General features: G+C 47.4%; 1 protein-coding gene across 7 annotated transcripts in view; it reads left to right on the top strand.

The window, feature by feature from the left end:
* Positions 1–27,892, top strand: part of exd (PBX homeobox extradenticle) — a 36,741-nt gene that overhangs the window by 4,566 nt on the left and 4,283 nt on the right. For 2 of the 7 annotated variants that reach the window (XM_026812318.1, XM_018022007.2), the window contains 6 exons: positions 16,012–16,265; positions 19,276–19,466; positions 19,580–19,715; positions 19,988–20,084; positions 21,481–21,668; positions 26,081–26,357. In XM_026812318.1, coding sequence (XP_026668119.1) covers positions 16,012–16,265; positions 19,276–19,466; positions 19,580–19,715; positions 19,988–20,084; positions 21,481–21,668; positions 26,081–26,218 — 1,004 coding nt within the window. In that variant the 3' untranslated portion in view covers positions 26,219–26,357. The other 5 variants (XM_018022008.2, XM_026812322.1, XM_026812320.1 and 2 more) reach the window with 5 other exon arrangements.

Below are 27,892 nucleotides of genomic sequence, written 5' to 3'. Positions count from 1 at the left end.
GGCTACTCCTTGGAACGTGGTTGATCTTCGAAAACCTGTTTTGGACAACCCCGTTTAGGCCAATTTCCCATGGGACGCGGCGAGATCCCGAAGGATAGACGAGTAGTACCTACGGAGAATGAAATCCACGGGATTTCTCGAACTCGCTTTTCGGACAAACCCTAATCCATTTTTTCTCCTCCTTCGTACCTTAGTCTACCGGAGATCTTTTCTTCGGATAGTTCACAGCGGTGGTACATATAATCGTATCTAAAAATACCATTGCTATCGACGCGAACGCGACACGGGAGGTGGATACCTACGGCCGAATTCTGAGGGTGGGAATATTTCTTAAAAATACGCCGAGTTTTCTTCGGTATTCGACGAATTTGTTACAGGTCGAATATCGTTGGCGTCGAGTTCGAAACTGTTAGTTCTCACGCATCAAACGATAGCTGCCTATCGTTGGGCGAAATTTCGAAATTGTGAATAGTTAATTCGCGGGAAGGTGGAGGCAGCGCGGGATTGCGTGCGGCTGTACAATTAATCAAAGACCGGCCGTTATCGATTGCTAGCTCGGTTGTCCGATTGGCGGTCAACTTTATTTATTGTTTGTCAGCGGGCGTAACGTACGCGAGTTTCGAAATGCGACTCGACTGGGATCGGTTATGCAGTGCCTCTCCCTCGCCCCGTGTCAGCTCTTTCCCCTATCTCTTTCGATTTATCGTCATTTAATTAAACGCGACGCGGAGACTGCGTCGCATCGATGCGTTACTCTCTCTCCGTTCCTCAACGCGTTTCTGAAACGTCGACATTGCCGCGGTCCCATGCCGTATCGATTAAAAATCCATACTCGATTTGGCTGTTTTCCAACGGCGATCCCGTTTTATTTCGCACATCCACAGTGTAAGTGTTTTCGTCGCTGAGCCGACTCTCCCGTAGTCCTTAATCCGATTCGAAATCTGTGGTGCATCGCGTTCCCCGCGTATCTACGATTCGCGACGCCGTTTTCGGGCCTTCCTACGCGAACGAAGAAACTTTGGTGTTGTACTCGGTTCGTCGATACACTCGAAGAGCAATCGACCGGATAGCCTGTGCAATTTTCCTAACGAACGTCGCGTTCTCGTAAGAGTAAACAGTACGTTCTACGTTAATTAGTCGGCGCACACTTTAATTAAGGCTTGCGCAACGTTCCGCATATTTGTTCGTCTCACGCGATTCTACGACCGAGATATACGCTCGGTACCTACGCTATTAAGATTTTAACTTCTTCCTGTTTTTGCACCCCGTTTGCGTTACTCAAAATGTTATAATCATTTATTGGAAAATCGCCAAATTAACTACGATTATTAGCGGCGGCTTTGAAGTTTCTTCTTCACGAGAACAGCCGAACGAAGTGTCGGATTGGAAGAGTTAATAATGAAATTTACTTGATTCCATGTAACGCGCTGTTCTCTGTAATCTGATTTACGGAAGTTACATCGCGAGATTAAAATATTACTGACTCTGCGATCCCCGTTTTACGATCGCAGTTCGTTTTCACGATTCGGAAAAATTTTCCGGCACTCGGAAACTCTCTAATCGTTTTCGCAACGGTTCAGATTTTTGTCTTTACGATTCGCATGGTAGCGGTCACCTAATCGTGCGCGGAAATCGATCCGATTTCTACGATATAGGCATATGTAAACTCTGTAGCGAAACGCAGCAAAGTAAGTTCAGTTTTCCAAGAGATGACGCTTCTCATCCCATCCCCAGTTGGAATGTCGTTCCCCTAGCTTCGATTTCCTTTTCTTCTTCTTCTTCTTCTTCCCCTTTCTTCCCACCGCTTTCGTTTCGTCCTTTTCCTCTCTCCCTCTTTTTCATCCTGAATCCCTGCATGCAGATGGGCTCCGGCAACCAAGGTGAACCGGCCTTTGCTCCGTCTCTCTTTCTCTTTCTCTTCTTCGGAGGATCAAACTTCTTCGACTCGACTAACGAGAGTTGTCCGATTCCTGCCTGTCGCATTGTGCACTGATTTATTACGAAAAGTTCTCGAGGTTGCACCGAGTCGCAGGCATATTTATCCGCGAATCTCGAACAGGGACAGACCTTTTACGCACTATCGAAACATTTTCCGGTATCTAACGCTAAGTATGTACGTCTGTACCGCCGGAAAAATAAGAGACCTATAGTTATAGATAGTTCTAAATGATACTTACAATTAACCGTGAACAATACAACATTTGAAATAGACTCGTTAAACGAGTAATTAGCGGATAAAAACGTTAATGTGTCGGAAGTATTTGCGAGGAGAATAATAAATGCGCGAAATTGGCCTCCGCGGCACGACGTATTCGTCCTCGATACATTGTATATTTATAGGCAAAGATAAAAGCTTATTGCATTATCAGACAATAATGTTACCGTAATGCTTGGGTATAGATAAGGTGCACGCGCGTTCATTAGCCGAAGTCGATGCAGGCGTTATATCGTTTGGAAAATAACGTCGAACGTCGGTAAAAAAGAGTGAATCCAAAAATGCGTTTGTTTGTGCTCGATGCGTGATAACCTTGCGTCGTTGATATTTTCGGAGTCATACGTTCAACGATTCTGGAGGGCGATGGGTATAAAGTCGTGTTAGTAATGAATTCAAGTATCCTCAGTTACAAACCTTACCTTTGACATTGTAATTCTATATTTGCGAGAAACGACAGGCTGGTTAGCTTTAATCAGGAATGAAAGTCACTAACTACATTTTCGGTCTATATCGAGTCGCGGTGGAACAAGAGAAAATGTAGAGGTACGGATAAGCATTGTGCTGTCAAGCTGTACAGGACAGTTACACCGGCGCACCGTAGCGGTCCCGTTAACGGAATTGCACTCGAGTCTCAAGTCGGTTTAATTGCGCCGAGTTACTGACCGGAAGTGGTCGTTATGGTATCGCCCTCGCGAAAGGATCTCCCTTCGTCATTTTCACGATCCGATCGATAACGATCTGTGGGTACGTACAATATCTCGTCGTAAGTCGTTGCTCTTTCTCAAGTCTGTATGTAAAATTAGTTTTACAGTCTATTGAAATCGGGAGAATCTTCCCAATTACGATTTCAGTTCATCGACGAGTATCGATAACGTGTTAATCGGATCTTCGACGAATTTCCGACCGGAACGCACAGGCGTCGATACGCTAACGTAGCTCACGAAAGAGCCGGGAGGAGATACGAAAAGGAGAGAAAAAGGGGTAGAAAGGAGTCGAGGTCGTCCCGTTCGAACCGCGAAACGAGGAACGCGAAAGGGTTTGGAAAAATAAACGAGCGATCCACTTGGGTCGTCGTACCGCGCGATAAATATCTGGCGAGAGGAGGAGAGAGAGAGAGAGAGAGAGAGAGAGGAAACCCTTTGCGAAATTCATCGCTCGCGTTGGAGCGAGCTGATACGCGAATCAACGCGGCAGGCACACGCGTGTGTGGCGCAGGCGGTCGATTTAACAAACCATACGTTACGCCACGATAAAATCTCGCAAACCTATAAACTTCGGGCTCGAGCTAGGTGCGGGTACGTTATATCATAAAAATCCAGTAAAATAAGCTCGTAAACCGAAAGACAGAGAAAGCCGGGGAAAGGAGAAACGAGTATCGTCGTCGTGTCCGCGTACGTATACCTATGTATTTACTCTCTTTTGTTTGCGCGGCACCGTGCCTCGCGCTGTTACAAGTTTTTCCGCTATCATTTATCATCGAGCGATCAAATATTGGGGAGTCTCTCTGGAATACAGAGCGTTCACCTAGCGTCGATCTTTCCGAGACGAACGAACTCAGTTCTTGGGTTACGTTCGATCCTGATTATCTCGTTGGCGTATACCTATATCCGAGATCTTACGTTCCCCTCCGGTAAGTCTGGTTTGGCAAGGTCTACGTAGACGAGAGAGGAACGATCTTTCGAGAGTCTAATTGGAAGACTCTCGAGGGCCAAAGCTCGAACGGAACGCGCGTCGCGTTGGTCTCCGGTGTACCTACGTACGTACACCGGAGGTCGGTATTCTCTTAATCGTATGGTAATTCTATGGAGATTGCACGAGGCGAGGAGAAGCTCGTACCGTGGATCGTTAGGCCCTTTTCGTTCCCGATGGAATATAACCTTACCATTTTTTCTTCGATTCGCAGTATTCTCATTCTTCGAAATTCTGATCAGTTTCGCTTTGCTCGCCATCGACTGTTTTCATGCGAGCTCCGAGGATAATCGCGTGTTTCTTTTACTAAAATAGGGAACATCGAGCTTATAGAGAATCGTAGTACCTGTACATGTTATGTATGTACAGCTGCAATCATTATCGTTCATTTAATTTCATTACAATTCCGTCGCAGTAGAAGATGACGAGAGGATGACAGCTCGTCCTTGAGCATACGTCTGTCGCTGAAGAGCATATCGGGATATTTTTCTAGCGGCCTGCGAGTAGTTCGCGTGTGCGACAAAATCGTCGGCCCGTCATCGGAGGATCGTTATCGTTGCATCGCGTGCGCACGTTAGTTCGACGTTGAACCGAATATGTTAATCGGCTCGCGTACCGTTCTTTGCCGGAAACAATTACGATTCTCGTCGATTCGATCGTAACGCGCGTTATCTCATTAGTGTTACGTACGTTTGTGATAACCGAGATGGGTTGATACCTTCGCAAGGACGCAGTTAGAATTTCGATGCTTCGAATTTGGCGTAACGCTCGAACTGGGAATACCATTTCGCGTCTTAGCCCGTGCTAGAGGAGGAATAGTTGCGAATATCGAGCAGCGGCACGTACGGAGCATAGATCAGAACGAAAAGCGCCAACAGGCTGTGCGCGCGGGAACGGGAGAGAGAAAAAAGAAGAGGGAGAGAGATACGCTTGTGGAGCTTCCATCTTCGGGCCCGGAGATTTCATTAAAATTCATGAACCGTGCGCGACTCGCGCCTCTCTCTTCGCGGCGGTCTTTGAGTTTTGCTTGCGTTACGAAGAAGCGCATCCGCGATGCCGAACCGAGGGCGCGCAGGGAACGGGGGCGGTAGTACCGAGTCCGAGAGGAGATAGGAAACGGGTGAGGAGGTGGAAACTGTGGAACGAGGAAGAGCAACGTTAGCTATGAATAATACAGGGAACTTCTAATTGCGCGAGACAAAACTCGGTAGTTGGAAAGTTTCGTAGCCGGAGTCGGCGACGACCAGAAACTTTCTCGACTCTCGATGCTAAACTTGCCGCCCGCTTCTACTACCAACTACCCATCCACGTAGCACGCCGCGGCGCGGCGCGTTGTCTCGTCGGAAGTCTGCCTCCGCCGAATTTCCACTCCTTCGACTTTTCCCCGTATCCTCCTTCCATCCGCCGAAATTTCTTACGGCGAACGTGACTCCGTTTCCTCGCGAGTTTCATCTCGGAGAAATCGCTCGAGACTGGACGGAAGTACACCCGCTTAACCGCGATAAATATGAACCTGCCGTGCGCGGTTCTTCATCGATTCGACGGGCTCCGTTTCTAAGCAATCACGTTTGTTCAACGACGCAGTTCCCTGCGCAACATTTCGTACCAGATTTGATCGGAGATAATTTGACCTATTATTTGTCGGATCGTTCGCGATGGAAAGAAGAAAAGAGGAGCCCGGCGACAGGGGTAGAGATAAACGAAATAGTCGTTTCGGTTTCCATTCCTCTCTTTTTCTCGCTGCAATGCTCGCATAGAGGTGCTACCAACGAGAAGAGGGATATCGTTTCCGCGGGGAGGGTTTCAACCCCCGTGCTCAGGGTTGGCTGTAACGTCGCTCGTAAAAACACCGTAAACTCGACAGCAACAGGTCCCGTATGTCTGGTACAGAAACGGCAGCCGCCGTTCTCGAATATGACGTTTCGGAGCGCGCGGGGAACCCCGTCCTCCTATCGCGGCCACCGCCGCTCTTTAATTCCTCGTCCTGGGTTCTAACACGTGGGAAAATCGCGATACTGGAAATGGAGTCGTCGATTTTATATCGCCGTTTTTAAATTCATTGTTGAAACGACAAAACGCGATAAACATCGAGCTTTGTCGTTTTAACGACTTTTTGCAGCTTCGCGAGCTCGAAAATCGTTTTGGTACGGAATTAGAAAAGCTCGTATTTCGCGGAGAACAACAGGCATATCGGGTGTCGGTTAATGCGTGGTACGAATCATTTGTACGGGTACGTTGCGTTGTTTTTATACCAGAACGAGGAAGAGGCGTTAATACTCGCGTTTCGATCGTACTTTGAAATTGGAAGATTTGAATAGCTACGGCATGCAAAGTCTCCTTTTCGCGCAGTACGTATCACGTATAGGGAGAGAATTTTCGCCACGAACGATTTTGAATTCTCCACGCGTAAAGAGTCTGCGGGACGGCATTCTCGGCTGCATGCATTATGCATACGCGCCGATGCCACGGGGAAGATGTCTCCGCATTCGCGAAAGAGGGTTCGTTGCGTTTGCGTTATGCGCACAAATTTCTGATCCCCGTCCGACCTGTTAATCGAACCAAAGGTCCTCTCGTTTCGAATACCGCTTTTTAATTCCTTCGGGCGAAACGAGTTCCGAGGTTTCGAGGGCAGGGGTCCGCGACGGTTTATAGATGACCGAGGATAACGAGATCGTCCCTCGGAGCAAAGTTTTTATCACCGATACGTTCGATACGAGCCTGCGGGATATCTCGAGATTAACGTCGACTCGTATCGCCTTCGCGTCAACGCGCGTATTTGAGAATCTTTATTAATTCAATAATTTTAGAATCAGTCGGTTAATGTTTAAGTATTTAATTTGTCCATAGGAGAATATTTCTGATTCGTCAAGTTGGCCTCAGATCGCGTGTTAAAAAGTTCCCGCACCGTCGCGTCGCGAGCGTAAATCGACTAACAGGATAATATAGGTGCTATAAATCGACCTTTGGGCGTATAAGAGAGACACGAGGGTCCATCCTCGTTAGTTAGAAACCGAATCGAACGGGCTGGCGGCGAGGCGAAGCAGGAGAGTAGTTCTCGAACGGTGATGCACCGACGCGACGCGAGACGAGACGAAGCATGCGTGTATGACGCCCACGGGAGCCACCGCACCGGCATGAAAATGAAACGCGAAAGAGTTCTCTTCGCATTCGTATCCTATCCCGTCCGTTCGTAAAAAAAGGGTACCGACGGCGACCGGCTAGGCCAGCTTGCTGCTACGTGGAACGTATCGAAGAACCTACCGCAGACTCCGGGTTTCACGGTTCCAGTCGGTTGTAAAACGCGTCATAAAAATCTTATAGACTACCCCCTATCTCTGCGCGTAAGTTAACTTTTTTCAATGATTTATGTAATCGAATCAACCCGGAGAGGGGGCGTGTCATCTAAATGATTCGCGATGTACGATTAGACGAAACTTTTACGCGCTGAACCATCTTCGAGGATCGAGTCGGGATCTCCGGGACGCTTTTTTCGACGATATATCGGTCCTCGGGGTGCGACTAAACCTTCGAGCAGTAGCATTTTATCGCTAATAGCGCCGCGATACGGTACGAGTACTCGAAAGGTTTTAGAAAATGGAATGACTACGTACTTAATACCAATTCTCTCAGTGGAATTAAAAATTGGTCGTTTGTACGTTTGTTTTTATTAGGAAAATTCCGTCCGAGCGCCGTGTGAATACGCTCGAAAGATTTTCCAGGCCAAGCGTCACCCGCGTTGTTCGTAGGACGCGCGCATCATAGATCACCATGTTTTCAACGCCCACAAACCGTAGCACACGCATATCTGCGAGCGAGCGCGGATGGGAATCCGTCGACTGAGTTATTTTCTGACCATTGCCTCTTATGTCCTGCACGCAAACTACTCTCGTACAGCTTGACGTATCCCGAGTACGCGTGTATATACGGAAGCATGTGGATTCGCCAGTCGACGAACGTCGATGTCGCGTTCAGGCTGTTTTGCAGAGGAATCTCCGATAGCTACCCAGAGTCCGAATTCGATCGCATTTCACACGAAGACTCCCACATTCCAAGACTATGCTTATGCTTAGTACATACATACTGTGTAACGTCTTGGTAACGAAGCGAGCAACGAGGTGATCGAGAATGCGGATAATCGAACGAAACGTCGCAGGCGGCATTGGCTTCGTTCAGAAATAGATCGCAGCCGAAGGGGGTGAGAGAAGTTGAACATCGAATCAGCCCGTATCCGCGATACGTAAATAGTAGGCGGACGGGTTGGGTTAGGGACGCACGCAGGAATTTCACGTCTAGAAACACGAACGCAGACACTCGCGTATACCGGGTGGCTCGAAAAGCTTGCCGGTGGTCGACGCGAGAGCCGCTCGATCAATACGCCACGTTGCGCCTCCACCCCCAGGAACCGACCCCTCGCCCTCGGCCCTCTCTCCTCTTCTCTTCGTTCCTTCGCTCTCCTCTCTTTCTCTTCTGCTCGATGTGCTAGACCACCAGCCCTCTACCCCTCGGAAAAGGAACGACGGAAGAAACATTTTCTCTCCTCCTCCCTTTCCCTCGCCCTCTGCTTCCCGCTCTCTGTATGTCTCTCACTCGTTCGCTCTATCTCTCTCTCTCTTTCTTTCACCCTCTCCGCGAACGAGAATTCCGAGAAGGAAATACTCCGCAGCTCAGCAGGATTTTTCCAGCCAGGAAATAACAAATATACGCTCGGAGGAGAAACCAGCAGATTTTAATGCGAAATTCATGGGACGTCGCGAACGATTCGGATTCGGAATGGACGGGAGTCGGAACGAGTCGAAGACGGTATCCACTTCGATTTTGAAGTCGATCCACTCGACCGTACCGCGTTATCGAAACGATATTCGGCCAAAAACTGATTCGTATCGCGAGGTACCGTCTTGCGATTAGATTGCCAGATTCTGTCCAACCTCTAAGGATATCCTGGTGCCATCCCGTTTGGTCTCCAAGTCGAGTTTATCGAGACGGAAGATGAATGATTTACGAGACGCGTCGAACGGGGTCTGCGAAAACTGGTTTACTGGTTTCTGATCGGGATAAACCGGGTTATAGAGTCATTAGACGTTATAGACTGCGAGAAGGGTTCTGGACACTTTAGATTCAAAGTCATACGTCGTATTATGCTTCTGTCAGTTCCATTCGATCGATTGTTCGTTGAATTTTACAACAGGTCTAAGTATAAATCAACCTCTATTTTTACACGTTCCACTTATGGAACGCGTATACTGTTCCGTCGCATCGACAATAACGAGCTTCTTTCCGATGCGACTAGTTCCGCCGCCGCGAGGCGATCGTTTTATCGGCTCAAAAGTTTCGCGTTCCTCGTTGCTGGAAATTCGTTCAACCGTATCGATAAGGTCTTTAGCGAAAGACGTAAACGCTCTTTGTACGTGAGTCGTACGTTTCGGTTGGGTCTCGCTCGATAACGATCGAACAGAAACGATAACTCGTAGCTCGCCTTTTTACAAGCGATACGTCCGGCGTTAAAAAAACGGCTGGATATTATGGTCGAGAGGAACGAAACAAGAACAAAGAGTAATGGGGTACGCTAGACGGAATACGGTCCTGACCATGCGTGCACGGTGCTGTTTCCACCCTCGCGGACGAGAGCCTGCACGCCGTGGACGGGATGGCCCGGGGCAGGGCCGGGAGGGACGGGGTGTACACATTCGGTACACCTGTGCTGTATATTGCGGAAAAGCCGGACTTGCCAGGCAATAAGAATTTCTTTCTCGATTCACCCGCGCAGGCTCTCTCTCCCTTTCCTCTACCTTTCTCCCTCCTTTTTCCGTTTAATCTTGCAACGTTTCCTTGATGCTCCCTTTCTTTCTAGTCTCTTTTCTCTCCCTTTTTATTTATTCCCGGCGCGATACCTTTCCGCTTTTTTCTCAACTCTGTTACGATACGTTCTTGTTTCGTCGTCGCTGCTTAATTGAACGTTGGTCGTAGCTTCGTTAACGTTACCGTGTTTAAGCTCTACATAGTATATAGCGTGTACGAACGAAGAGAGAAGCGTTTCTTTTTATTGTGCGCGTAAATCGCGGTGGGCGAAAAATATTTCGTTACGCGGTCGAGGAAGGGTTGCAACGCGAGTCAAGTAAATTATGTCCGATCGTAGCGAAGGGAGGGACGGAGAACGACACCGAGAGGCTCTCGTTTCTCGTTAACTCGTCGCGAATATCTTCAGTCGTTATTAACCTATTAAAAAGTCTAGTTATCGTTGTCACAGGGTACGACTCCTGGAGGGTTCCCGTTCACCTCCTCCGGCCCGGGCTGGAATGTCGCTTCAATAACGAAGCCGAAGCGGAGCCGAGGGGCTTAATTTGCCTCGAGCCTCGAGGCCCCTACATCCACGTTCTCTCCTCCTCCTCCCCGTTTCTACGTGCACGTACATGGCACGCACATACATCCGTCCTTAGGTTTGCGCGAGTACTCAACTGTGTCTAAGCTGGATCGCGCGTGGCTGTGTACAGCGCATAACACGCCTAGACCATTTTGCAGCATTCCTGCCATTCTAACATCCGCGTTTCATTAAAGGATCTTGCTCCCAGCCTCTCGGCATGCCCGCGCGCGAACCGAGCTGTTCGTCTGAGCTGCGGCGTCTCGAAATAACTGAGAGAATCGTTAACGGCTACGGGACTCTCGGCCGAGATATTTCCATGTCGCGTAATCTCTTTTCTCGAATATATTAACGTCCATTCCTTTTCTTTTGCCCAACACCGTGCTTCGCGTCGACGTTCGACAATCTGGGTACTGGAAGGATAATTTTTATGATATCTTGTTCATTCTTTCCATAGATATTCCAAGTAAATTCGATTTACACCATTTCTTAAGATAACGGAGGAATATCGTTGATCGATCGGTAAACGAAGACCGTCGCACATTTACGGGTTGCCGACTCGGACGAACTGTCAGCGCGCGTCGAAGTCGACGAATAAGATTCTCGATGGGACGCGAACGCGGCATCGCGTCGTCGGTAATATGGCATAATACCCCGTGAGGGAGTTAACGGTAATTCCTGTTGGCCAGGGGGTCGTCCCTTTCGACGTTTACGACGTGTTTTACGCGATCAAAGCGAGCCGTAACAATTATTGGACGATTTCGCGGCCGTAAAATTTTATTCGGCTCCCTACGCCACCCGACAGCCGCGTTCCACCCTCTTTTCTTCCACGACAAAGATGGAGGGGATGCTTGTCGTACGTTTCCTTGTTCCTCGCTGCGACTCGATATTTTTCTGAAGTACGACGCGATTCTTTTGGGTTTTGTTCGACGCTTTGCACCGAGCAGGATGTACTACGTATATACGTATATGTATAAAAAGGTAACATTCGTTATCGGAGGACGGGACGGTAGGTCGTTCGGGACACACGGTACATCGGGTGTTTCGCCCACGCTGTACATTTGGCCAGGTTTTCGCGTCGAGTTTTGATTTACGGCGGTCGGGATTGTCGGGAAAAGCCACGGCCGGAAAAGAGGCGACGAGCGCGGCTGCATCGCCGCGGCGCGCCGGTTTCCCGCGCGCGGGTGGCGGCGGAAGCGCTTCGAGAAAGGAAGAAAATAATAAAAACCGTGAGGACGAGAGTGGAACGCGGCGAAGACACGGTCGAGCGCGTTCGACGCCGCGTATCTTGGAAAGGAAACGGCGCGACGCCCGCGCTCGCTCGAGGAAAATGAAGAAACGAGGCGGAAGAGAAAAGGAGAAGAGAGTCGCGTCGACGATGGAAAAACGTTCGTCGTGAACCAGCGACCGCGAGAAACCGTTCGCGCGGGACGATTCTTTTTCGTTAACGGAAATACCACATTGGCAGAGCGCGAAAGAAACCGTACGGGAGTCGAGGAATCGGAAACGAGAACCTCGGTTGCCGATTTATAGTACTGAATATAAACGAGGATCAAAAACGATGCTTTTTAACGGACAAGTTAAATTCTTATTTGAATCGGCCCAAGAAAGAAGAGTAATGAAAACCCTCGCCTGGGTTCTGCTCTAAATCTTGCGCTTTACACGCTCGATAATATGCGTGCAGCGCGACGGATCGGAATAAATATTTCACGCGCTCCTCCTTTTACATCCATTTTATTTTTTCCGTATTACGTCGAGCAATTTGAGATTGCGTATCGCGGGGCTCGCCGCGGTACAACATCGAGCGCGACGTACCTACGTATACGAGCCGCTTGTGCGTTGCTCGCCGGTATGCGATTTTTAAAAACCGGTTTCGAGTGGACATCGTGCGCCCCGTCGCGTTCGCGCGTTTTTTCTTTTTCATCTCTGCGCTACCGTGGTCGATTAAATCGAATAAAGTATAGAAGTCTCTCAGCTTTTTGAGGCAACGGAGACCAGGCAAGGGAAAAGAGCGGGTCGAGGGAATCGGATTCGGAGGAACGATCGTCTTTCTCAGGATCCGACGATACGATAATGGTCGACACGCAACGATCTACCTTTCGGTAGGCACTCGAGCGAAACTAGTAGGTGTAACGAACCGAAACGCGATATCAACAACGCGGAATATCTGGCGCGGCTCGATTTCTTTCGTAAATCAGAAGAGGATATTCTTACGGTTCGGTGTCGATATCGAGTCTCGGGGGTAATCCCGTCGATCGTTTCCTCCTTCTGGATTCCAGACCCCGCACATATCTATGCTCTGGGTCTTCCTTCCCGCGTTCGCACCCTCGACACGACACGTCTTCAAATTAAAAGAGCAGCCGCTTCGCTCCGACCCGCCTCTCTCCCTCTTCATTTCTTACTTCGTATCCGATCCTTTCCCCGTATTACCTGACCGAGAAAACATCGAGGGTGAGAAGCATAGAAAAAAATTGAACAAAAGAATGTCCGATCATTCGACTTCATCGAATTCTTACGTTAACTTACTGTGAGAGTTTGTAATTTTCATGGGCCGTCGGCTGGTTAACCAAGCGATACGAATAACGATTCTATTTTCAGGTAATCATTCCGAGATTAGTACCAGCCTTAACAGGCGACGATACGGTTTTCTAGTTCCTAGACAGTTTTTGATTCCCCCGGTGAACCGGTATCTATGCTCCATCCGCACTCGCGTACCTCTTTCTATTTTCTGCCATTCCCTATCTCTTTCTGTTTTTGTACGGTGAAATCCGGGTGGCAAGGCCGACAACCCTTTGTTACCGTGCCTTATCTTAATTGCTTTCACGGGTTCCCGTTTAGATCAATACACGGAGCAGAGGCGCTCTGCCCACGCCATGCCATGCCGTTGCCTACACCATACCTCTGGCTTCGCGAATCTAAATTATCCCAAGGGTTGTTTCGACGAGGGATTTTAAATTTTCTCTCTCTCTCTCTCTCTCTCTCTCTCTCTCTCTGCGCTCTCGTCCCTTATATACGCAACCCTTGCATATTTTAGGACCGAGTCGCCCGCCCTTCGTCCGATTCGATTTATCGCGTCGTACCAAACACGCTTCTTTAAAACTCGTCGTATATCTCGTCAAGTATATCTCGAATCGCTATATCGCTCGGTCGATACAGTCTACGAAGTCGGATAGAAAACACAGGCGTCTGTTTCAAAGTTTGTAGAAAATCGCTTCTTTATGAAAGTTGTAAAATCCCTGGGAGGTTAAATTATCGCGTTGAAAAAGCCGCGAGTATTCCCATCATTTATTTGCCCACGCGAGTCCCGACGACGTATGAAGCAACGTGGAGCTAGACGATTTTCCGAATGGGAGGAATTTAGTCCCTGGTCGCCGTAAAGCGTAACAGGAGGCGAATTAGTCGGGCAATTAGCTGGATCTTGAACGGGGCGTCGTATTAATGTAGTTGGCTCGCTAACGACCCTCGAAAATGACGAGCATTACGTTGTCGCGTTGCGCTTCTACGCTATGTTCGCACAGCCGTGTAGCCAGTGTTCGCGTGTGACGAATCCGCGACGGCAAGTCGGATGATAGAGTAAGAGGAAACAAGAGAGAGAGAAAGGCGGAGGTATGCATGATCGCGCGAGCTGGAACGAGAAAGAAACAGATGGCGAGGTACAGACGTACGTAGAGTCAGGCGGGCCGTTTCAGTCGTAAAACGTTAACTGCTAGTAAAACTGAGTTTACGCGCTTGTAAGGATCCCCGCAGGAGGTTACCAGCCCCTTGCCGCCGCGGTACCACCCCTTATACCCAGTAATGGCCAGATTATTGCCCGTAAGCCACCCCCGATTACTTTCCTCTCGGTCGATGCCTTCGAAAATTATTTCGATCGTCGAGCTCGACTTGGTTTTTCCGAAAAGTTGCGAAACAGTTATAAATTCGAGATAATCGGAGAGAAATCTTTACAATATGTACGACAAGGTTGTTGCCTGGAGTCATACAATGCGACGGAAATCTTTCGTCGATAGTGAAAGCCTCTCCCCTTCGCAGTCGTCCTGCGATAAGTAAACGAAAGCGCTGTCGATGGCTCACGGTCGTTTAACTTTCGATGAAACAACTTCCTCCTTATGGCACCGGCAGTAAACGTGCGTTTTATTCCAGTCGGTTCTCGAGCGAACGACTCGTGCCACCGCGCCGCCGGTCGGCGAGGTTTTTCATTTTTAATTACGTATAGTGGCGTAAAAAGTTCTTGGTCGACGATACCGCGAGCAGCGGGTAGAAGTTTTAACGATATCCTCCTGACTGTCGTTAACCTTACCCTCTAAGGCCTAAGTCGTTCTCGAGGGCTACTGGTTCTCGAGATCTCTTACGTAGACGTACATGTGTCTCGCGTTGACCCAGCAAATTCTTTTCGATCGTCGAAGTCCTGGGGTACGACTATGTACGATCTACTTACGACGCTCTCGCTAAACAAGCGGAGATTTAAATCGAGTTTCCGAAGAATCGGCGAAAAGTTGTGGAACGATTCCCCGGCGTGGTATAGAGATTCGTTAACGGGAAAAGGAATAGTAAAGCACTGATGGAGAGTTGCCTCTCGAAGAAACTGTTCCCCTGTGATCGACTTTGTGTCTTCACCCTTCCGAATCGAGCCCCACGAGGAATTTCAAGCTGCGCTCTCTCCCTTCGCCTCCGACCGCGGGGCCTCGGCGGTACCTAATTGTTACACTTCGTATAAATGCATTAGTTCCGCGCATTCGTTTCACGCTCCCGCGATCTTCGCCTCTTCTCTTTCCTCTCCAGAGGCTTTTTTCCGGGCACCGCGCCGCCGTGCGAATGCACGGAAGGAGAGGAACATACCGACGAGTTTCAATTACACCTCGTATAACCGCCAGCGTGATTAATTCAATTATCAAATCTTACAAATCGCTAGTTGGCTAGGCGTACCCGTTTAGTCTTCAGCCTATTAGTACCACGGCAAGTCACACGATTAACTTTTTATATTTAAACGACTTTCCTTTTTTCCATTAGACTAGAAAGGCATGCGGTTTAATACGACGGAACTAACTTTCACGCCTCGGTGTTTGTTTTTACCTGAACTTAACTTGCCGCTTGGAAAAACAAACACGGGGGAAGCCGAGTTCTTAAAATCGGCGGAGATATGATCGGTTCCGCGGGGGATGCGAATCTTGCGACAGTTTTCTCGCGTTTCCCGCAGTATCGCGTAATCCCCCTTGGCTCGGCGTGCTCGCTCGAGCGTGCGCGCGTTTGTTTTATACGTCGAGGGAGCGAAAACTCGAAGACGGGGTTGCGTCTTTCCGGAAGAGGGACTGTCGCGCGGGACTACATGGAAAAGAGAAAGTCCCTCGTTCGTATGGGTGGTTTTATGGGTCATCCAGCTCCATCATGCGTCGTAAAAGTACAATAAAACCACTGTTACGCCGTGGAAAAGCAACCGGTTCGCGTCTAAAACACTCCGCGCCGCCGTGCGCCCTTAAGACAAAGAGACCGATGCGAAATTGATTCCTTCGAGATTGGCGGACGCGCGATTTTTCACGAATTACGTACTCCTATTCTCTTCTTCCTTTTTCTCGACTACATTTTCTTATCCGCTTGTTGGAAAGAAGTTGGCGGGGCGATAAAATCGACTACAAAGCCGTCTACGAAGTTTTCGCCGAACTTAGTCGTTCGTAACCCGGGGATACGATGAATTCTTTTTCAACGCAAGGCGATTGTATCGGATGGAGTAAAGAAAATGTAATTTTTTTCGTTCCAGTTTTGTCTTTACGAAATACTCAAGAAGAGGAGCCACCCGATCCACAGTTAATGAGGTTGGACAATATGTTGATCGCGGAGGGTGTCGCCGGACCAGAAAAGGGTGGCGGCGCGGGTGCCGCGGCCTCGGCATCTGCGGCCGCGGCGGCCGGACCACCGGGACAACCAGACAATGCCATCGAACACTCCGATTACAGGGCCAAACTTGCTCAAATTAGACAGATCTACCACCAGGAGCTCGAGAAATACGAACAGGTTCGTAGTTCTTTATTCCTTTTCGTTCTATCCGTTTGGAACGTAAACTGTTTCCAGTTAATTTTTCAAGCAGAATTTTTTCCAACCCAACGCCCTCGTTTCGATAAGAGATCTGTTAAAACGTGTCAGCCGCGCGACGAACCTCGTCTCCGTCCGCCGATTCGCGTGCTAACGAACCGACTAAGTAAAATCTCGCGTGGTTAATTCGGCTCTATCGCGTACCACGGATCTATGCATAGTCGGGAAATTTCCGCTGGATTATCGCCCGTTGCCTCTCAAATTCGACAATTTCTCAACTGTCCTACATGACTTATACCCTCTACAATTTCTTATAATATTTCAATCAGTTGTCAGAATGATTTTCTTACATTTTTGTCGCGAATTCCTTTGTAAGTAATCCTGCATAAATATGAAATCGGGGAGAGACAGAAATAGAAAGGGGGTGGTCTAATTGCCACGCCCGTTTCGGTCCCATATTTCACCCCGTGTCAGCGGTCTTGATGTTTCCCCGCGGTGAATACGCACCACCCTCTCTTCTCCGTTGTTTCGAGGTGCACGCGCGTGCACGCCGCGTGCCGGTGCACTGTTCTTTGGAAGGTTCTCGGGTCGCGATATGGGCGACTGACTTCGAAACGTATGCGTTCGCGTGCAACTGCAGCTACCCGAGAGCGGTGGACGCCCTATCGATAAGCCTGGTCATTAACAAGTTTCAACCCCGTTTTTTCTTCTCCCCGACTCTCCAGGAGTCGAACACTCGGTTGATTCCATTTTCGCTCCCTCTCCCTTCACGTTCAAACGGCGCGGTCGAGTCTTTGTCCATTTTATCTAAGATTAAATCGTTCGTTTTTTTCCCGAGATTGCGTCAAAAAAGATTTTTCTCCGAGCGAAATCCATTTCTATGGGAATACGTTTTTTGTGGAACGGCTGTTCGCTTTTTCGTTTGTCCTTTTACAGAACTAACTGTCCGGGATAAAGCGTATTTGCCTTTTTATTTATTTTCGTTAGATCGGTATACGAACGGTAACGCGGTTATTGTTTAAACGAACAAAGCACGGTTTCTGGCGAGCCTGGATAACGCAAGTTTCGAGGTCTGCCTCGGCGAATATATCGCCACGGTTAAAAGTAACGTTATTACGGCTGATATCCTTCCGGCGAAAAGTTTTATCATAACCGAAATTTACTATTCAAACTAGTAGCCGGCGGTGCGGCGAGCGAGCCGAGCCGAGTCACCGCATTAGGGTGAACGTCTGCCTGACTATGCAAAATGGCGTGACAAGTACGAGAATAGAACCGCACCGAGTTTTACGAGATCGCGTGATCACGGCCAGCAAACATCGTCTGGCATGAATTTTACCGGTGTATGCCGCATATCCTCCTCTCTCTTCTACCTCTCTTCTCTCGGTACAGATTTTAACCCTTTCGTTCTCTCTTCGATCCGTCTTCGACTTCGTCCCACCGTCTCTTCGTACTTTTCCGATTTGGCTAAATTGAACTGGCTTTCTCGCGCGTTCCGACGTCTCCCTAACGCGAGGAGATTATTCCGATACGTTAAACTCGTTAAGGTTTAGTTTGGATACGTTTAGATTTCTAAAACGATTAGTCAAGCAGTATTGGTGTAGACTTTCTCTGTTTCGCGAACCGAGACCGCAATTTCGGTGTATGAACCGTGATCGCGAGCAATTGGTTCATGAAAATTGATTACGTAAGAAGGAGAGGGTGAATGCGTCGTAGATCGCGGTAACCGCGGAACAACCGCGGCAGACGTAACCGCGACCAGGTATATTTAGCGACGCGCAGGTTGGAATTTCGATAACGCTCGTGAGCCAAAACGCTGCACCACCGCGAACTCGCTGAACCTACACGTAGATATAGGAATATCCTCGGAATTCGCGGGCGCGCGCGCGTATTAATGGGAGCGAACCGCAGTTAAAATTAGAGCCGGCAGCCATAGAGAAAACTCATTTCGCCGCGGAGACGGATTAACGACCGTCGCCTAGACACTTGTTGGCTTTTGCCGTTTCAATGGGACAGGCTCTACGATCATTCCACGAAACGTTTCTCGCGTCTCGTTACTCCGTGCAAATCTCGAATCTTGATCTTCGTCGGCAGTTGTTTTTCGAGAGGACTCGCGAGGAATTATTCACCGAATTATATTTGTTCCACGGATAATTTAAGAATTGGGGAAAGCGTGGGGAAAGTTGGGAGATACGAACGAAGAGAGGAGGACATAATTCTCTATGGGTTTTCCATCCAATCCACCGACTCGAGTTCGTCCCAAGCCCCTCGTCTTCCTGGTCGAGAATCGAGGCAGGAACGAAGCTGATCCACCCCACCGAGTCTCGGTATGCTCGGCGCGCGAAGAGAAGAGAGAGAAAGGAAGAGAACGTAGAGAGACGCGGTGGATATAGGAGAAAGGGGGAAGAGCGGACGGGGGGTACGACGGCAGAGTGGAATCCATTTCGAAATTGCGAGCCACCCTGTCCGACTTTTCTCCCCTGGCAACCTCTCTCTCGGTCCTTTCCCAGCGCCGCGTCTTCCCTCAGGAAAATCCTCTCTCCCCTCGCCCCTCTTTTCTTTCGACCCTTCTTCGCTCCCTCCAGTCCCTCCCGAAGGTGGCTGGCGCGCCTCGTCTCGAATACTGATATCGAGCAAAGTCCTTTTTCCCTTAAACCGAGCAGCCACCAGGAATAATGCATTATACGTATGCTCGCTTCTCTCTTTCTTCTCGCTTCTCGCTCCTCTTCCCTATTTCAACGCCCTTTTCCTTTTTGCGGTTTTCGCGTTCTCGCTTCGAAGCGTCGGCGGTAAAGACGCGTCCTTTCTTTCGGTGGTACTTTCGAAGAAGGCGTCTCCGGAATATAGTTTGTTTCTCCTATCCCCGACCGAACACTTTTCGCCAGTTCGCCGAATAATGTCGCGTACCTTAGTGCCTCGCCGGTTTCGATTAAGAAACTCGATTTGCTTGCTCTTTTAAGGAAAGAAAAATATGAGGATGTTCGTTTTGTTGCAGGCATGCAACGAATTCACGACTCACGTAATGAATTTACTGAGGGAACAAAGTCGCACCAGGCCGATCACGCCGAAGGAGATCGAGAGGATGGTTCAAATCATTCACAAGAAGTTCTCGAGTATCCAGATGCAGCTTAAACAGTCTACCTGCGAGGCGGTGATGATCCTGAGGAGTCGATTCCTCGACGCAAGGCGAGTACTCATCCGCCGAATCGGCGAGCTCGCCTAGAAGATTTATGTTTCGTGTTGGAGTTCGAAATTTTCTCGAACGCGAAGGAGGAATAAATCGTTCGTCTCTCTTTCAGGCGTAAGAGACGAAACTTCAGCAAACAGGCCTCCGAAATCTTGAACGAATACTTCTATTCGCACCTGAGCAATCCTTATCCGAGTGAGGAGGCCAAGGAAGAGCTTGCGCGAAAGTGCGGAATCACCGTGAGTCAGGTAATGTCCAGCGAAATCGCGCACGCTTATCGCGATAAGCGCGTAATTTATGCGCTGCTTGGGAATTAAGTAAACGAAGATATCGCGCGCTTATCCGAGATCTCGACTGCGATTATTTCTTTGAGCAACTATATCGATTGAACGTTCACCGATATCGAACTCGTGTTCCGCATTTCGATAACGGGTCGATCGAGAGTTCTTTGTTTCCGCTTCGCGTATTAAAATTCATTCAGCGATCTTGCTCGATCGTTCGATTTTGTTTGTTCTTCCAGGTTTCCAATTGGTTCGGCAACAAGAGGATACGCTACAAGAAAAACATAGGTAAAGCACAGGAGGAGGCGAACTTGTACGCAGCCAAAAAGGCAGCTGGTAAGTTCCGTCCTTCGCAAACGAGCGACGGGTGTTCGTTAGAAGAGTTCGTTTCGATAGGATATACAAGTACATTTTTTTCGTTGAATCCAAACGGTTGAAAGTTTTAACTAAATTCTATAAACTTCGTAATACTGGTGTAGAATAACACGCGATCGCAAAATTTCCAGTTAATGCCGGCACCATTTCTTGGCAGCTTTTCCCGTTACGCCGTCGCACCGCGGTCATCTATACGTCCAGTCCGAAATTAGGATGGAAAAGAAATTACTCGGCGCGTGGCGGCGGTTTCTCATTACTGTAAATCATTACGCGACTGAGTTACTGCTCATTGTTCGGCTCGGCTTTGCAACCGTTATTGCTGCTGACCGATAAATCTTTTCGGTTGGAAACGAAATTATCGATCGTGATATCTAGACTTCTTTTTCGCGCTCCAAAATTTTCAACAATTCGAAGTAGAAAAAAGCGGAACGATTCATTACGATAGCCTCGCGTCATCCGGCTCGTTCGTAGTTACCTTTTCGCATTCTCATGGAGATGTCGGGCAAAAAATTCCAAGGGTTGCTCGTTTCCTTCTTCACCTCCTTCTCGAAAAAATTCTCCGCGTTCGCAGGACTTGCTGCTCGCAATTACGCGCACTTCCCTTAACTGCCGAGGCGTCTCTTTATTTTAGAGAGCCGAGGCAAGGTATTTTTAACTTACCAATTAAACGGCGGAAGAGGGAACGAAAGATGAGAAGAGGGGCCGAGAGGGAGGGTAGGGCGATGAGATGGTTCTCGCGTTTCTTTCGACGCACTTCCCGCGTGTTTGTCTTTTCTCAGCCACGTTGCTTGCAATGTAAGCTGGCCCGCAGCCTTTTTCTTTCTCTCCTCCTCGTAATTAAAGAAACGGAATTCCAACGACAGTGGCGCTAACATTGCCGTATACGTATTTGTATTCTATTTGAACGTGTCCCTCCTAGAATCGCGCAAATTTCTCGGGTAATAAAAATATGTACAAGGCTAATTTTCGAGCCGCGTTATCGTCGTTAAAAACGTTTATATCATCGCGCGTAATGCTTTCATCCGTGCGTGGATCACGAAAACTTGTTTATTCGTAGTAAAATATAAGATCGATTCGTCGATTAATCGGTGGCGTCCGCGTATTCGATTCTACCGGAAATATTTGAAAAATGGAATTATAAACTTTGGATCGATCGATACCAAACTTTTACTAATATACGAGGGAACGTAATGTATACTAAATTGGGTGCACAGAGAAAAGTTTCAGGCGCCACCGGTTACCGAAAATGCGACGATTAGAAACGAGCTTAGATTTTTGATACGATATATTCGGTAAGGCGGAAGAACTTAAAAAGACGCACCCTCGAATTTTGTATGCACCGCGATTGTTTCTACAGCAGCTTTTGCAGGAGCGTCGCCGTACAGTATGGGCGGTGCCAGCCAAGGCACTCCGACGCCGATGATGTCGCCGGCGCCACCCGGTGGTCCCCAGGACATGGCCGGCTACGGGATGGGCATAAACGGTAGCGACTACGGGTCGCAACCGTACAATGACGGCTCCATGGGCTACGACCCCATGCACCAGGTAACTCTCACACCTAGAATCACTATTACCGCTTCCACTACTGTCCCCGCGCGAACGTAAACAATTCTTTTTATCTGTAGTCAGCCATTTTTGCTTTGCTTTTTTCCGATGATTTTTTCTTGTGTTTTTCACGAGCATGCTTTGGATGAATCTTCTGTTTTAGGGTAGTAAAAGGCGGCGAACTTAAGGATAAGAATTCTTTTCTCGATTTTCATCCATCTTATGTTTGTGTATCCTATCCATAAACGCATGTGTATTTCACCGCATATGTTCACGCGTATCGTAAGAATGGGAAGTGTGCGAGGAAAGAGAAACAGAATGAAAGCGAAAGAGAGGCAGAGTTGTAATGGTGGTGGGGTAAAATGAAAGAAAATTTCCAAAGACACGGCCGCGAGTTTTTTTTTAACTATTTTTACTGAAAATTGAATTAATCGCTTTTGCTTACGGGTGTTCTTTTCGTCGATGAGAGAAACGGTTATACCGCGAGTTCGAAATGGTTTTCGGTAAACCAGCGCGAGTCCGTCGTGGGAAAACGCGTTGTCGACACAGCGATTGTACAGGGTTGGGCTGTGTAAGCTGTTGCTGGCCTACAAAGATGGGTTTAAAGGGCAAGAGCAGAAAGTTGCGAGAAGAGGACACGACAGGGAGGGAGGGAGAGAGTGCTGCAGCAGTCGGGTAGCGTAAGGGTTGCTTAGTATGCATTGGAACTGCTAAGTCACTTTTTAGGCAGGGCCTGCGCCCTCACATATTAATGGACTCGCTATATAGATGCTTCTAACGAGTCACCTCCTCCATTCGACCGACGAAACGCAACGACTTTGTCTTTCTCAACGTAATTTCTCCTTATCCGACGAGTTAACGAATAATATAGTCTAACATTCCAAATTTTATTCCGAGTTTTTTTTTTAATTTTCAAGTTAGAAACGAAAGGACGAAACGTATCGTGCGACGTCCGGTCTTCCGAGTCCGGTAAATCTTTCCGACGTGCAATTTCGACGGTGCCGCGTAACTGAGAGTGACATTGAATTAAATTCGCGCACAAACAAACGCCAATTCCCATGTCTCGTAAATTCGTGGATATTTCCATTGCCGGATTAAACATCCTTTTTGTCGAAACGAAATCGGTTGTCGATACAACGCTGCTATGAATCGTAACTCCGTCGAAGAAAATAACGAATCGACGCGACGTCTTTGAAGTCCGTTCGCATCCAAAAATCCGATTCTTTTCGATCCCGCAGTGTCGCGTTCTTCTCTTGTTACCGTTGCGTTTCCGGATCAACCGGGAGAGTAACGAAGAGGGAGAGCGAGAGAGGGAAAGTCTGTAGACGAGTCGAACAAGAAAATTAATTTCGCGGTTCATCCGGTCCGGCCACGCTTCCACTCCCACGGGGAGCGAACCTTTCGCTCGAAATGAACCGACTAAAATGCATGCCTCCCTCCTGGCTGTCGCGTTTTCGAATCACCCTTCCTGCCTCCGGCTCCTCGTCCCGTTTTCTACTTTTGCGTTTCGTTCGTAACTCGCTTCACGAATTCTCTCCGTGTCGTTTGCTTCTTCTCGCTTCTCGAATCCCGCTGGGAAAACGCAACTCGATATTACTTTGCTGTTCGAAAAATGTTGGATTCGTGGAATAAGAGACCGGCGCTGTTCGTTAATAAAGTACTTAGCACTAACGTTCTCGCAACCGCATAAACAATAACAAAAGACGAAGCAGCCCGCTTGCACACAGTTACACGAGCACCACCGACACTTCCATCCTCACGCGTCTCGGTAACTTTCTAACACGCGTTTTACCTGTGGTATGTTTATTTCATCTTTTGTATAATCTCGTTTTAATCGTTGCTGGTTGGTAGCCCGAATCTAACAAAAATTACAGTAAAGAACTGTGTTTGTTGCAACGAGAAATCGGAGCGCGAAGCCTTTCCGCAGCGACATCGAATATAAAAGAAAAAATTCTGCAGCTCTGATCGTTCCGCCTTTCGTATGGCTTCGCGAAGTGCGAGTTTGGATAACGAAACGAGAAGGTTCGCATTATCCATTTTTCCCGAAATAAATCGGTAGACTTCTCTCTCGAGATTCAGACTCGTTTTACGATCCTTATAATTCTAATTCGTAGCACGCGACAAGATTTATTCGCGTTACAATTACGCATCGTCGAATATATTGCAGCGAGGAGTGAAATTTCGTTCGGACCCGATACGACGCGATTTTGTATTTCGAGAGCGGGTAACGCGACCCGGAAAGGAAAATCGATTCGCAAAACACACGGATGCCCGTCGCGATGTTTCGAGGGCGAGAGCGCATTGTTACAAGCACAGTTCGCACGGTTTGGCACCTCTTGTAATACACTGTTGCGATTGATTTTGGTCGTCTGTTCCTTGGTCTCTTCTACTCTCCATCACCTAACGGTTTTTGCTGGTACACGAATTTCCATCGACGGACCGTCCATCTTGGCGCGACTCGAAACGAACGCGTCGAACGTCGTGTTGTCCAACGTTGTTGTCCTTTGTCCGTTTGTCGTTTACTTTTGATAATCGACCTCGATCCGAGAAAGAAAGAAAGAAAGAGAGAGACAGAGAAAGAGAGAAGAACAAGAACCAGAACCGGGAGCGAGAGCGAAGCGAGATGAACGGATCGTCGCGATAAAGGAGGGAGCAGGGTGATACGGCTGCTTGCTCCGGAACGCAAGCCGAATTCAGAATCGGATCGTGTTTAAATTTAAATTCACTTGGTTTCTTTTTTTTTTTGTTTGTCCTCCTGGCGCAGATGAAACGAAATTCATAGAGAGAAGGCGACAGAGAGTGAGAGAGAGACATCGAATCAGACTCGGTTGCAATTAAAGAGAGATCGAGGGAGCGTAAGTAAGGGAGGAGAGAGGAGCGAGGAAGGATAAAGAAAAGACGAGAATCACGAGAGATGCTGGCTAAATGAAATTGCAGAAATTAAAAAAAAAAAACAACTAAAAACAGCTCGACGGTTGATGCGCGTCCACTGATCTCAGCTTTTTCTGCTTTTCTATTTGTGTTCACAGTGACGTGCCGGCGGCCATGCCGACGAAAAAATCCGATCGCAATCGTAAATTCGTCACCGGACTCGTCGCGCTGCGTTCCGCGTTGCGTTGTAAACGTCGGAACGGGCGGAATGCGTGAATCCGTGTCTGCTGCGACGTTCGAAAATACGAGCAATCGACGGGTCTTGGTTGCAACAAGCACAGCTTTCTTTCTTAAGATCGGGGGGGAATTTAGACTCATCGATAGTGCAATATACGTACTCATTTAATTAGCTTATTTAGGTATATTTATAAATGTGCGTGTTTTCTCTCTTTCTTTTTGTGTACGCGCAACAGTCTCGATTCCTCGTACTATCCGGTCGTACTTACGATAATAAATGTATCCGAGTTACGTCGTCGAAACACTTGACGCGCACGGCTTTCGATACTTAAACCTGGAATTACATCGTATGCATTTTCCATGATCTCGCGAGGCGGCATATTCGCATTCGCGTACACGGTTTCGCGAGATGTAAACGATCAACGAATCGAATTGGCCGAAGGAGGATTGTTCTTCGCAGACAAATAAATCTTTGAGCGAACAACTTCGCGACATGCATGCCTGCATGTAGAAATTTCAGTTTCATCCGTGTTACACTGTCTTAACGGTAGTACGTGTGTGCGTTATTCCTATTATTCTTTTTTTGCGGTCGATTGGCTGAGGTTTCTTGGGTGATGTACGTACGTATACGGATGGACAGTCGCGAGAGAAAGGAGAGAGTGAAAGAGCGTGAGAGAGGAAGGGACGACAGATATTTTCATCATTTCCATAGTTCGTTTGCAGAATTCTAAAGTTCGTTTCGCGTAGTATGATAGTAGAATAATAGGCGCCGAATTACGATGCATTGGCAACGATCATAGAGTAACAGGATTTTCCTAGTCTCGCTGTTGTTTGTTTTCTCTGTTGGCAATCATCTCGTTCGCTATTTAGAATGTGTCGTCGTGCTACGCGTAGCAAAAACAATCTTTCCGCGTTCGTATCAGGATTTTATTTACAACGCGACGTGGAAAATCGAGTGATGACGTGAAGTGCTTGATCAAAGTACTCGAGAATGAAAGGACGATACATATTTTTACCTGTTTTTAAATACATCCTGATGCGAGCAGCCGATTGAAACAGCCCGCATTTTTCACACACACTTCGTTTACCGCGGAAAGTACGAATAAAAAAAAGAAAGTCTGTCTCGAGAAACAGCACGCGTGTAAAGTATAGGTTGCGATCGAAGGCGAGGCTCAGTGTGTGACCAGTGACACGCAATTTTGTCGCCACCCGCAGGGTATAAAGACAGAGGGCTAAAAAAATCGCAAAATCGCAATCGCAAAAAAAGATTTAAAAAGAAAACAAACGCAAAAAATGACACGCAGGGCAAGGCATTGGCTGGGGGGCCAGGCGCGGCGACGGGATGGATGCAGCAACGCGAAGCAGTACCGGAATTTCCGCCGCTACACGATTCAGCCGACTCTGATTCCGACCGAGAAAATGAAAAACGACCACGCGTCTAAAATTACTCTGTATACATACATACTCGTTTTTCGGAGTGGCCGAGGTATAGAGAATGGTGACGAAACTAATAAAATGATGCGCAGCGACGAAACGAACGAATAAAAACTTAGGAAAATAGAACACGGAATAAAAAAAAAAGATACACGAAGCAAAAAGCGTTAAAAGGACGAGAATGAGGATACAGAAATCACACCATCACCGCCGAGACATACACACACATACACAAGTCTATACAGACGTGCATCTCCGAACCACGCGCGAGGACAGATAACGTTCGTTGGTGTTCCTACGATTAATAACTAGTAACGTTAGTTTCCGGTTTCGAGACACTTTTCTCTTTTTTCATCGAAAGCGGAGGCCGAATCACGAAGGAAGATGCGGCGCGTAGGAGAATGTACGAGAATTCAATTCGGACCGTGTAACTAGAACCATAGCTTCGCATCTTCCTCGTTTCCGTTCTTCGGTTCCTTGATACTTAACGATTAATCTTGCCTTATCGAGTCACCGTGCATCATCGACGGGATGCGTTTGCACGGAGGATTTCAAGATCGAAAAGGGAAAGAGAGATAGAGAGAGAAAGAGAGGGAGAGAATGCGTGAGAGACAGAGAGAGTGAAAAGGATAACGAACGTTTAAGAATCGAACGAAGAGTAACGGTATATACTCTTAAAAACGCGTAGGTTCGTTTCTCTTTTAAGACAATACTTACAGCGTACGGGCGCCTAGCTAAGGAGAGAAAGGGAGAGAGCGTAGAACGTCGGTTAACTAATTATTTTATTTTTACGTATGCTACAAATATATATATAATTATTATTATAATAATATATAATATTATAATTATATATATATTATACACGTATATAGATGGATATAGCTTGTACAGATTATGTATTATTTCTATTCCCTGTCAGTTTCGAACCCTCGATCCTATTGCCCCGCCCCAATCACTGTACTTTTGTTTGACGATTTCTGTTTCGGATACTTGTGCTCCGATAGACGCAATAATTCTTAATCGAATTATTTTACATTTAGATACTTATATCCCCTACACTATAATTGCGTAGAATAATTTTTATGCTGGGTAAAAGATTTAAAGGAACATGAATCATGCCTATATATACCAAATTACGAATTACGAATATATATAGTTATAAATCAAGAATCAAGTATATATAGGTACATATATGTGTACAATATTTTATGTACTTTTTTTCGATATTTGACCATCGTCATTTTTGAAATATTTTGACGGGATTTTTATTCAGCTTTGATCGATTTTTAATGTAAATTTTTTTTAAATCTTAATGCCCAGCGTTCTTATGCTAGCGAATGTTCTACGTTCGATTAATGATTATTATTAATGGTTTAAGTTCCGAGTTTGAAAAGTTCTAACTTCGAGTTATTATAATTTATAGCCGATGCGTCCAGGATTGTTTGCGTGCCGATTTATTACGTTTTGTTCTGTTCATACGTGAGGACACCAGTTTCTTTTTGCTTCTTTCCATCGAGGAATGTAATTTATTTATTTATTTCTTAAATATACACGCGTGTATTGGGAGATACTTCCTGTCTGGGTGTCCTCGCTGTAACAATTCCGACGTACGTATGCGTTCGAACGATTATGTGCATGATTGTACCCACGAGCGAACCCGAATATTTGTCCTTTCTTTTTGT

This window comes from Ceratina calcarata, unplaced genomic scaffold (genome assembly GCF_001652005.2).
Source record: "Ceratina calcarata isolate Rehan_Ccalc_2016 unplaced genomic scaffold, ASM165200v1 scaffold27, whole genome shotgun sequence".
NCBI classification, from domain to species: Eukaryota; Metazoa; Arthropoda; class Insecta; order Hymenoptera; family Apidae; genus Ceratina; species Ceratina calcarata.
The sequence above is the reverse complement of the archived record's forward strand: the minus strand, read 5'-3'. Positions and strand labels throughout refer to the sequence as shown.